Source organism: Buceros rhinoceros, unplaced genomic scaffold (assembly GCF_000710305.1).
Source record: "Buceros rhinoceros silvestris isolate BGI_N320 unplaced genomic scaffold, ASM71030v1 scaffold2620, whole genome shotgun sequence".
Classification (NCBI taxonomy): Eukaryota; Metazoa; Chordata; class Aves; order Bucerotiformes; family Bucerotidae; genus Buceros; species Buceros rhinoceros.
Genome location: NW_010388879.1, coordinates 24,483 through 36,744, shown reverse-complemented (window position 1 = coordinate 36,744; position 12,262 = coordinate 24,483). Strand labels below are relative to the sequence as shown.

Below are 12,262 nucleotides of genomic sequence, written 5' to 3'. Positions count from 1 at the left end.
TGCTGGAAATGAGCCATCCTCTCACCAGAACCTGTGCTGTGGGAGGCAGCAAGGTCAGACCCGAGAAGACCTCCCTGGCATCTGTCTGGACAGCGCTTCTACTGTCATCCTCAAGAGCCTGTGAGCTGCAGCCTTCATCCTCGTCCCTCTGAAATGAGGCTTTGTCGTCTCCATGTCTTCATGGGCAGCATGAGCGGAAGCTGCAAAGCAGCTGTAAGTGTGGTCGTGGAGATCAAACAGGATGGTTTGCTGGTTGTCCTGAGTGCCTCAGGACATGTTGGCATACACTGGAGAGGTAGGAGGAAGGAGCTTCGGGGCTGATGGAGTGACAGATCTTCAGCTGCTTCTCAAAACTGCAGGCCCAAGGGAAAAGCCGGGCTCCTCGTTGGATGCAGGAGGGCTGCCGGCCTGGGAGGGTGCGGGTGACCACGGCAAAGAGCAGGGCTGCCTCCCTGGGAGGTGCGGCTCCTGAGAGCATTTGGCATCTGAAGGAAAAGGGACCCTGAACAGAGGAAGCACCCGCCAGCCCGTGCCAACAGGCCGCCTGCACGCTCGCTGCGGGGACTTGTGCGAGTTGAACTGCTGGGTCTTCTCATACAGCAGGTGCAAAGCAGCTTTTCCGCTGGACAGGCCCCTCCATCTCCTTCCTTTGCCCAGAGCGCTCCCGGTGAGAGCTGGAGCTCCACGCGGGCAGGCGCCCGTCCCAGCCGTCGGGATGCCGGAGAGCCTCACACATCATTTCGGAGCCTGTCGGTGCCTGTTAACTAGCGGGTGAATGGAATGAAATGACTCCTTTTTCTGAGCAGATGCTAAAGGAGATTTTTTTCACCTGAAGGTTGTGAAGACATGTCTCAGCTTCCTTTCGTGATCACGCTTGGCTTGGAGCCTCTCGTTTGGGGGCATCTGTTTGCTCTTACTTTATTTTTCTCCTCTTCTTTGTCTTTTCTTTTACAGAAATGATTATTCAAATGAATATTCAGTTTTATTCATTTGAATAAAAAACCCAACCGTTTGACTCTGTTAAATGCTTATCTCTTAAATAGAGCTTGTTAGCTTCCAATAATAGCTTCATTCAGAAGGATGCGGTATAATTTCATTTTAAAATGTGTGCTCCTTGACAACCAGAATCCTATTTATGTCACCATTTTAAACAGCCTTCTTTGTTTTGTGTTAATCTTTTTCACACACTTTCCGAGAAGCATATTTTTTTTTGTTGACTTCTTAGTACCTCTCAGAAGAAATAATTGTCCGTTCAGTCCAGGAATGTTTCTGAGAGTTTTGGTAATTTAAAAATGAGTATGTGCTCATTGTGCTAACTAATAAGACATGCATGCAGGAGGTTTTGGTTTGGTTTTGGGTTTTTTTTTTGCATGTGTAAATTATTAAAAGTTGGAACCTGATATTCAAAAAGTGAATCAAAAGGAGAACCCATTACCTGTCACTTTTATGAAGCGTTTAATTCTGGGGCGAGTGATCTCTTGGGGTTTGTTCGCTTACGGAGCAGTAGCATCTCTTGGGTAGTGTCCAGTGGATTTGAAGAGCCTGTGTGTGTGCAGATGAGAATCCTCAGGTTGCTTCCCAGGCAGTTAAAGATGTTGGTGAGCGTAAAGGTCAAACACTGGGAGCCTTCAGCTGTGCCCACAGTGCCCTGTGGGGGCTCTGGGCCTGAACCCGCGAGCCCCTTCCCGCTGGAGCTGCCTGTCCTGCCCAGCTGCCGGCTCCAGAGAGAATGAAGTAGAAGATGGTGTTGGGTTTGTTGTGCAAAGCCAGTCTGGCCTGTGCAAAGTGACGCAGATCTTTTAAAAACGTGCAAATGAGGGTTGACAACTAGGGTTTGTTATTTTCTTCTTGTTATAAAATCTGTAAATGCAGAAAGCTGGGTGGCCGTCTGATGTATCAGAAAAATAATTTCTTGATGAACCCCTGTTTAAGCCATACGGAGTGGGATGAGAATGGGAAACTGGGTTTCAAGTCCAAATGTGTAATGACTGCAGTGGGCTTTCTGGTGGTGGTGTGCATATTAAGGCTAATCTCCTCGAAAGTCCCTCTCTCTCCTCCATCCTGGCAGTGAGATGTGACAAAAGTTGAAAGAGAAATCCTCAACTGCAGTACTGGCTAATGAGTTCCTAACGATGAAGATGTTGCTGGTGCTCAAAGAATTAATGACGTGTAGAGGGGGACTGGCCGTCTCACTGCGCTGGGCAGAGCTGGTCCCCAGCGGTGCGCTGCTCCCGGCTCCGGTAATTGCCCAGCGCAGCGCGCTCCAGGATTCCTGGGATGCCATGTTCAGCCAGTTAACCACAAAAATTTTAGTTTTAACCACAGGTCTGTTTAAGGTAGATTTAAATGGAGTAATTTAGAAGGCAAATGAAAGACTTGATTTAAGTAAAAAGCTTCAAGCAGCTACATGCTTTAAGTGCAAAGTAAAATCGTGTTCTGAGTGCGGGACTTGAGTCTGGTGTGCTGTCAGATGCCTTGGATAAGACCTAGAAACAATTTTGTGTGGTTTTTTCCTCAATAAGCAGGTCCAAAGAGGGATGGGAACATTCCCTATAGCTACACATGCTGTACATTCCTGATCAAGCCGTCTGGGCTCTTTGCGGACCTCACCTTCAAATGAGCTTCACAGCTTCAGATACTGTAGTCTGCAAAATGTCTCGTGTACCTGTAGGTAGCCAAAAATCCATATAGTTTTAATATTTTCTGCTGTGCCACGTAAAAGCAGACCTAGTGTCTGTTTAAAACAATGAAGTATTGCTTTGGGACACCAGCACAGAACCTGCCTGCTGCTGGGTGCTTGCTGGAAGCACTGGGTCTGGCAGTGGGAGCAGGATGGGGGTGACAGCACCGTGACACCCACCGCTGCTGAGGGAACAGCAGACCCAGAGCTGGAGGGTGCTAATTGCAGATGGGAAGTGTTGGTAGCAAAGTGGGCTCGAGGTGAGGCATCACTGCGGCGTTCCCGAATGGCCATGGTGTTGGGATGGACGGACATGTGGCTGGTGGTGGCCAGGAGCCAGATGCTTCAGAGTCAGCAAAGACAGCACTGCTTGAATGCCGTGGATAGTTGAGCGGAGGCACGTTCGCTGGTCAAAGCTGTTCATGGAAAATAAAGCCAGGAGGTGTCGGTTTCCCCTCTCTCTTCCCCAGTCTCCCCAGCCCGGGCTAAGGCTGCTGCTGGGGATGCCCCACCTCTGGGCTCAGAGCCTGGTGCACTGAGGGCATCACATGCCGTTTCACCAGCCTTGAGTCCAGCAGAGTTTGCAGGGAAGTTTGGGGGGTGAAGTTCAACCTGTTGTTAAGGTTTTGAAGATTTTATTAGCTTAACTGGTGTCGACGTCGACTCATCAAGCCTTTGCCAGCAATGTAGCACGTTAGACTGGTTTTTGTTTGTTAGCTTGATTTGTATTTCTTCTTAAGGAAGGAGCAGGGAACATGACTCTGTGGAGCTGTGGTGGGCTGCCAGCTTTCTTTAACGCGGCCCCAGCAGAGCAAATTCAGTGTACAGCTACAGGCAGGCAGCAGGCATCAAAGCACCCTAAAGCAGCCCAAATCCATGGCCCCTTTGAAGCAGCAGCAGCAGAGAAGAGAGGAGTGATGAGATCAGAGGCCTTAAATGTAATGGGTTCTTGGAGGCCTCAGGATGTCCTGATGAGGTATTAGAGGAAGTAATTCAGGAAGAAAGGGACAAAGAACCACCTCCGGAGCCTGGCTGACCCACGGGGCCGGCTGCATCCGTGCGGGACGGAGCTGCGGGCTGCACCGCCAGCCCGGCGTGCGGCAGCAGGGACGTTTGGGGTCCGCTCAGAGCGATCGGAAACACAAACTGCTGCTGCATGTTGGGGGATGCATTGGTATTTTTCTCCTCGCTGTGGGTAAATGAGGAATCATACTCTGTCTTCCTGGATTTTTGTTTTTTGGGGGTTGTGTAATGAGTCAGCTCTAATGGAGAAGTCCTGTGGAATTAAACAAGAGATAAAATCAATATGGTTCCATAGAAATATAATTGGGTTTTGTAGACATTGCTCTTAAAAACCTATACGGTGTTAAAGAAAATACAGCCTTATTGTAGTTTCTGAGCCATCGTGTAACTGGGGTGTAACTATCCATTAAATTCTTCGGAATGGATCAAAAAATCCATAAGGAGGTTTTAATTCTCCATTAAATCCTATGGAAGAGCTGGAACAGAACCGCATTAATTTTCCCCAAGACAATGCTTCTTCCCTCCATCAGTCGGTGATGAGTTCAGGAGCAGCTCCAGAGGTAGCAGGTGTATCTACACGTGCCTGTTTTTATGAAAGTTTTCTCGTGTCCCAACGGCTAAGTAATGCTTTATTAAAATGAAATTGTTTAACTTAACTAATATTTTCCTTTCCCCCCTCCCTTTTCTGTTTCTTTATTAAATAGGATTTGGCTTCGTAACTTTTGAAAATGAAGACGTTGTGGAAAAAGTCTGTGAAATACATTTCCACGAAATCAATAATAAAATGGTAAGTTGTCTTTGTTCCGCAGCGCGTGTCGGTGGCAGCGAGTTCTCACCCTTTGTCACAGACGTGTCTGGGTGGTGGCCCGTTGGGACAGCCCTCTCCCTGAGGTTAACTGGGTGCTGGGCACACTGTGCCTGGTGGAGGTGTCATGGAACAGGGGGCTGAGCCTTGGCCGTGGCTTGCCTGGACCCTTGGGAACAGCTGTGTTAGGGGCTTTCAGGAGGAAAATGGGCTGGAGTGGCCATTACAGACCATGTGCTGCCAAAACAGCCGCGCTGGTCGAGCTCCCGAGTCCTGATGTCCCTCCAACGTTGCTGCTGTGTGCTGGACTGTGTTCCCCAGGATGTCGTGGCTCTCTGCCATCAAGCCACCATCACTTTCCACCCAGGCCCAACCCAGGAGCCGAACCTGGGTGAAGTTTCTCCTGAATGACAGTCAAGTCCCAGGTTGCGGGTTGTCCTGTCAGTAAAGCCACTGAGCCAGATGAAAAAGGTGTTTGTATTTCAATTGATGCAGCATCTTTGATATTTTCAGCTAAAATATTCTTTTTCCCTTTGTCAAAACATCCTTTGCTTCTCAAATGTGTATTCAGCTATGCATTGTATGTTGGTCTGATATGTGTTCACAGACTTTAAATTCAATAATAGAGCTTTTAGTGTGGATAAGATCAAAGCAATCTCCTTGGCATATGCTGGAGGCCTGATTCAATATTTGACTTGCTAATTTTTCCCAGGGCACTGAAATAATATTCCTCATATTGTTCCTCACTGCATTATGCATCTGAAATAAAAGTAAGAGTCCCCTTGGCAAACTGAGTGGCGGGGTGGCAGGGCAGGGCTGGGGCAGTTTCCCTTGCCCTGTGGGAAGCCTCTTGCTGCATCTCGGGTGGGTTCTGTGGGCTTTGCTCCTGCCCTGTCCTAGCATCTTGCTTCTTCTGGGGCCTCCTGCCAGCCCCAGCGGTACCTCGCCTGAGATATTGCGGGTTGTGGAGATGGCTCATTCCCCTGTATATAGTTACTAAATGCTGATTAACTTAATCTGCTTTAAAACAAAGCAAAAAGAATGAGCCTCAACCACCCCCAACCCAGACGAAAGACTGAGAATGTAAATGTAGGTGAGATCGTCAGTTGGGAGGGAAGAGCTGCAGTGCCCTCTGCCAGGGTTGCATCATGAGTGGGTGCGTGTCCACGTCGCGCTCCGCAGGTTCGGTTATTTCACACAGAGCCTTTGCCTGGTACAGCTCAGTGCTGCCCAGTGAGGTGCTGGACACAGCCTGGAAGCAGCAGCAGGCTGCTGGCGTGTCCTGGTAAAACCAGTGCCAGCAGCAGAGCAGAGCGCGGAGTTTGTCGCTTCCCAGCAGGATCTGTGCTGTAAAAACCTGACCCAGCATGTGCAGTCCCCTGCTGGAGGAGGAGAGGTGGGAAAGGTGCTGGGAGGGATTCTTCCCAGATGAAAGGCTGCACAGGAAGGTATGAGCAGAGCGGGGAAACGTGGAGGATGGGACAAGGTGAGAACACTCGAGGAACATCACAAAGAACGCAAGAAACAGAGTAGGCTGTTGGTGTTTTGTTGTTGTGGATAATTGGAAGATATTCTTCCCAGCGCTCTGTGCCTGCTTGGCGCATGATCCAGGTGCCACGATGCTCTGAGTGTTCCCGTCTTGTCGCTTGTCTACAGCACTAATTTTAAAAGCAGCCCACGGGGGAGGAGATGAGACATGATCCTGTCTTGGGACTGACTCATCGTATTGCTGATGTGTCTGCGGATTAATTACCGAACCCACGCAGGGGCGGGAAATCTCGTGCACACGTGTGTGACAGCAGGCTGGTGCAGATGGCCAGAGGTGACGTGCAGATGGCCAAAGGTGACACACAGCTGGCTGGGGGTCAGAGTTAGGTGTGGAGGTGCCTTCTGCAGCACCCTCAGAGACTGACCACTCCTGCTTCATTTTTGACATGTTCCCCTCTGCAAAGGAGATGAGTTCTCACAGCCCCTGCTCGAGGCGATGGGGTTTGCAGCCGCTCGGTGAGCTGGGACAGGGGCACCCCATCCCTGTCCCCATCCCTGGGCTGCTCAGCTGCAAACATCCACAGCTCTGTGGGCACCAACTTGCCCTGTGCTCGCTCTTTCTCATCCCCTGAATGCTGTCATTTCCCAAAACGTGGGGGCAGGCAAAGGGTAGCGGGGCTGCTGTGGCTCACGAGCCTATTTCTAGCCTCCTGTCTCCCTGGCAGGCTATTTTTAGCTCACCCGTTCTGCTTCTGTTGCCATCCGTAAAGCTTAGAATGTCAAATGTAATATTAAACGAGCAGTGTGAAAGTGAAAAGAAAATGCCAGTGAGGTATTTAATAAATGAAACTTGGAATTTGCATGGGAGGCCAAAGATGCTCTCCAGGCATCGCAGGGGGGACAAACACAACCCAAACAAGCTGTCCCCAGAATATCATTCCTCTGACAAGAGCAGGCTGCTTTGCAAAGAGAAACACAGTTTTCTAAGGGGGTGCAAAAATAGCTGGAAAAGAAATGTGATGGAGTAACATATTTTCCTTTAGACCCCGCTGTGATAGAGTCGCTCACATCACGGGTGCGGTGGGACAGGGGCCAGCGAGCGGTGTGATGAGCCGAGCCTGGCCCGGGCGCTTTGCACCGAAGTCAGGGTCTAAGTGAGACTCTGGAGCAGCTGACAAAACTGCCAGGTTGTTTTAAAACGGGCTTGGGCGCTGTGTAGCTGTTTCTCTTTCTCATGGTGGGATTTTGTGGGTTTTGTGGGTTGGTTGTTGTGGGTTTTTTAATGCACCAGCACTCTTCAGGCTTCTCCCCAGACTGGCAGCCTCTGCTGCGCGGTGACGTTTTAGATGTGTGCATCACACACCACGTGCCTTTGGGTTTTCATCCACATCCTTTGCAGTCTAAGCCGCCTCCACCCCTGGAAAGTCTAAACCGTACGTCATGTGCAGAAGGCAGGAGGGAGCACAAGACCGCTGGTATCCAAGGTCCCTGCAGTAACTGCGAGGGGAGGAAACACAACACACAACCCACAAACCACCTCCAACCTTGCACAGATATTTTGGGAAGCCACTGAGTCCTTTGCCAGCCGGACACCGTGGAAGGCAGAGGTCAACCCCTACATGTGGCATGGTGCCTCGTGCATAATTCTGCTGCCTCTCCACTTGGTGGCACAGGTTTGCTGGCTGCGTTGGAGGGGATATACATGGAGCACAGTGCAGGAGTGATGAATGTTGTGCTACTCAGCTGTTTACAGGCATGACCCTGGGCTGCAGGCACTGGGCTGTTGGAGGTAGCTGGTTCTGGAGCAGATGTCTTCGGGAAGACTTGACCAAATGACCCTGCCATCTGCACACAGAGCATCTGAGCCAGGGAGCGGCTGTAAGGCTGAAAACGAGATGTGGCGTTGGCCTGCCCAGGAGGCGTGTCAAGGGACAAAGGGGAAAGCTATGGGACATGAGAGATTTGCTTGTGGGTGCTTAATGTGGGCCCAGAAATCACCCTTCTCCCTGTGAGCAAGTCGCTTTAGTTCTGTCAGCATGTTCTGATGCTTTTGTCCCAAACCGGCAAAGCACACAAGCTCATCGCACCTTGCCAATCCCTCACCCCTGCCCCCTCCATGAGGGCATTAACCCTCATTTTACACTCAGTGCAAATAGCTGGAGAGTTAAGAAACAACCTTCCTGGGAAACTCTTTGGAGTTGGGGTTGTCCCTTCATTTGGCACATCTGTAGGACCTGCCAAAAGCGAGCTGTCGTTGTGAGCAGGGCCATACAGTCACCAAGGCTAAAAGTGTGTCTGTCTGGGGCGGGGGGGGTCTGGTTGTCAGCAGGTCGCAGGAAAATGTTGCTGCTTGTTGTTTCCTGCTGTAGGATCATTACCAGCTTGTAGAGTTGGACCATGACGTGTGGTGGGTTGTTGTGGGAGAATATATATGTGCCCTGCTTGAACTGCCATGCAGAGAGGCCAGTGGTCACCGTGACAGGTTCTCTGCAGGGGCTCATTGCAGTGGGGTTGACAGCACCCCGTGCAGGATGGTGCTGGGCAGTCAGGTACACAAGGTGGCACTGGTGTGGAGACTGAAGGTGCAGTAGCTTTGGAAACGCTGTCTGTCAGCTGAAGGACACTGCAGACCTCTTGCAGGTTGGATGCATTCTTGTAGCGTCTTCAGTGGGCTTCAAATGATGTAGCTCATGAGCTGTACAGTGACGCTGCTGGCGCCAGGTTCTCCGAGGGTGGCTGGGTTCTGCAGCCCACACAGGACAGAGCTGCCCAGCACTGGGTTATCAGGTGTTTGGGGAACAAATGATGAATCACAAGAAGCTCTGGCAGACTCCTCCGCTCACTACAGCTGCCACCTTTTCTTACGCTCTTGAGGATGTGACATCTCATTGTCCCTACCCCACCGTCATCAATGATCTAATGCAGTTTTTTAACGGTGCTTATAACCCTTCTTCTGTTGCCTGGTGTAGCCCAGCTTCACGTCAGGACTGGGTGAATACAGGTTTCTCTGTTAGAGCAGTGATAGTTTTGGCTTGCCCTGGCACGGACGACACGGCGTCCCCAAGGTAATCGAATCTCAACTAGCTGTGAATCGCACGTTGCTGGCAAGACAAAGTTGCCTTGTCTTTGGGTGGTAAAATGGTTTTTTGTGCATTGTGAATATGTGCACATTCTGCTTTCCTCAAAATAGCCCCGGTTTCCCTGGAAAGCTGTTAGCCCTGGGGTTTTCAAGACATCCTGGTGCTGAGAGCTGACAGCCTGTTTTGTTGCACTGGGTATAAGAGGCTTTTCACTCCCCATCTCAGCCGTCCTGGGTTCTCGTGGCTTTGACTGCTCTGCCTGACCCAGAGTACCCCAGTGTAATGTTAATTCTCCAAACTAGACTAAACAAAAATAGTGAGGTTTAGTTTCCCTGCCTTTTTTTTTCTTTAGCCTTAGAGTTAAAACTTCCTTTGTTAGGCTGCTGAAAGTGAAGCACATCCTTTATACAGGGGAGGTGGAAAAAAATCTGGAAATTATTAAGATGTACAGAAATGCTGAACTGAAAGTCTGTGCAAGATCCAGATTTATGTATAGAGAACCCGCATCAGGCGGACTCTTGGGGGTGATTTGCTACAGAGCTGAGCACTGACTCGTAAATCCAGGTACGTTCCCTCTCGGAGAACCCCGTTGCGCGTCCCGCTTTGCCAGCACACATGTGACGTCCCCGCTGCCTCCAGGGTTTTACCCTTGTGGTAACCGTGGCTGTGGGATGGTTCCAGCCATCTCCATCATGTTCCCCATGGAGGAGAGGGCAGGCTTCTGGCAGAAAAGCCGCTTGGCCCCTTTGTTTCCTCTTTTGCTGCGTCTCTTGCTGAGGAGGCACCATCCAAGCCCACCACTGGTCCAGTAACATGGTGCTTCACCTCCTGTTGCTGCCTTTTCCCCATTCGCCAACAGGTTGGTGCATGGGCAGCTTCTGTAGGGCACCTGGAGGCCGGGTGATGCTAAATGGGGAGTATAAAGATCCACCCAAGGTGTGTTGCCAGGGCAGGGTCACACATCTCCGTCCCAAGGGATGGCAAAGCAGGGACAGGGCTCCCGGTCTCATATCTTGCATGTCATCCCTTCCCGGGGAAAGTGTCTCTGCTGCAGAACATGATAGGGGGTGTATTTGTTTACAAAGGTTTAGGAATTATTTTTCTTCCCTACTGGTGACTTTTTCTTTCCCTTTAAATCCCAGTTAAAACTTCTTTGCAGCTCACTGCCGTTCGCTTTATATCCTCATGTGCTGTGAAAATCATAAATTATGCTGGTCTTTCAGAGAGCAGCGGTAGGCTGTTTTGTGGTTGCAAAAGCTAATTACTGGGTTATTGTTTCTAACGGCGCTAATCCAAACTTCATTTTCCTGTTAATTGTCCATCGAGCCAGGCTAGATTGTTTTGATCATCCTGACTGTTAGCAGCGCGAGGTGTAACCAATGCCGCCGTGACATTTGGAGTGGCGGCGAACCCGAAAAATGTGGTTGCCAAATGAAATGACACACTTGTGGTGCTCACCCCTGCTCATTCGGCTGGAGAAATGAGATGGGCGTACTCCTGTTAAATGCCCCGCTGACTGAAACAAGCCAAGGGCAGTTTCAGAGGATGTTACAGAGCTCCTCTGCTGGCGTGTGGGGTGCCAGGGAGGGAAGCTGGTGCTGGTGCTCGGCGTTTCAGGCTCGCTGTGTCCCGGGACTTTCAGGGACGGTAGCAGCAGGCTGGTGGCTTTGGGCTATGGGGCTTTCTGCGGGCACTGAGGTTTGGGGGGATGCACATCCCGGTTAGACTGAACCCCCCCATCCGAGCTCGTTAAGCATCCCTGGGAACACACAAAGGCTTCATCCCCACAGGGCAGTGATGGGGCTGGGCTCTGGGCCTGGAGATCGGTGGCCCCAGCTGGAGGACACGGTCATTGGGATGTTTCTCTCCCAGAGAAACTGCCTCAGCAGCCCTGAAGATGAGACAGAAGGAATCGCTGGCCCTGTTGTGGCTGTACTCAAGTTTCAGGATGTCCAGAGAGTGGGTCTCTTCCACACCTCTCCTGCTCTTGCTCCTGCTCACCCGTTTTCCCTGTTTCCAGGCGGTGCACACATGCCTCCCCATTCCAGCCATCCCCGGTCCCTCCCTGCCCTTCTCCCGCTGCCTCCTGCAAGGACCCAAACACTGCTGGGCAGAACAGCAGCAAAAGATGAACTCCAGAAGAACTTCACTGGGTTGGGGCAGCGTGTTTGCAAGAAGTGCGTGTTCTGACAGCGTTGGCAGTGTCTGAGCATTGCGGCTTGGGGAAGCGTTGCAAGGCAGTGAAGTAAATACGGTCTGCCGAGGTTTGCAGCAGAAAGGGGAGGAGTAGGTGGTTTTGTTTAAAATACTCCCATTACAGTCAGTTAACCTTTATGTTACCTAAATGAAAATTGTATAAACCTGAAATTTTCACTGATCGGGTTGCCTAGGAACAGGCGGTTGGTTTTCATAAGACAATGAATACACTGTCACTGATCGGGCTATTAGGCACCGAGACATTTAGCCGTATTATCCCACATCCCCGGGTCTGCCTGGGGTAGCTGCCTGCTTGCGCACGCCCACCTTTGCCTGCCTGTGCGAGCCATGGAGGTGGTGTAGGAGACACGACCCTGCTTGGAGATGACCCTCCAGTCCTCCACGACAAGCAGCCCCATTCCCAAGCCTTTGCCCACAGGCTGGCAGTGCCAACGCTGGGACGGGAGGGCTGAGGGCAGCAGGGCCGTGCCACCGCATCTGCCAGGAGCATGGCCCGAGCTTGCAGCACCCCTGCTCACGCTCTGGTCTTGCCAGGCAAGGACCAGGGAGAGTGTAAATGTGCAAAGAGGATGGAGGAACTGGTTGAAGAGCAGAGTTAGAGGCAATAAAGCTCAAAGCTCTGGAGTCAGCCTGAGACCCCTACCCTTGGACCAGCGATTGTCATTGTGCAATCCCTACAGATGGGGCAGACGGAGGCTTGGGGCTTCCCTGCACCCTGTGCAGGGCTGTACTGCACGTCGGCACATCTTCCTGTTGCTCAGAGCATGGACTAAAGTGTAGAGCCATAGAAAAGGGTTGGAATAACTCTGGTTAGCTCCAAGCTGGCTCACCAGCACATCCCAGTGCCAAGGGGAACATGGCGGCAGTCTGAGTCGGCAGCGCTGGAGCTGGAGAACATGGAAAAGTGCTTTATTTCTCCCTTTTCTCACCCAAAAAGAGGCTGGGAACCAGCACCTGGCAGAACGGCTG

At 51.1% G+C, this 12,262-nt stretch overlaps 1 protein-coding gene across 1 annotated transcript in view; it reads left to right on the top strand.

The window, feature by feature from the left end:
- The window catches only part of MSI2 (musashi RNA-binding protein 2), a 129,796-nt gene that overhangs the window by 106,098 nt on the left and 11,436 nt on the right, over positions 1 to 12,262 (top strand). The window contains exon 3 of the mRNA XM_010131733.1: positions 4,408 to 4,490. Within this exon, the coding sequence (XP_010130035.1) occupies positions 4,408 to 4,490 (83 nt within the window). The remainder of the gene's footprint in view (positions 1 to 4,407; positions 4,491 to 12,262) is intronic.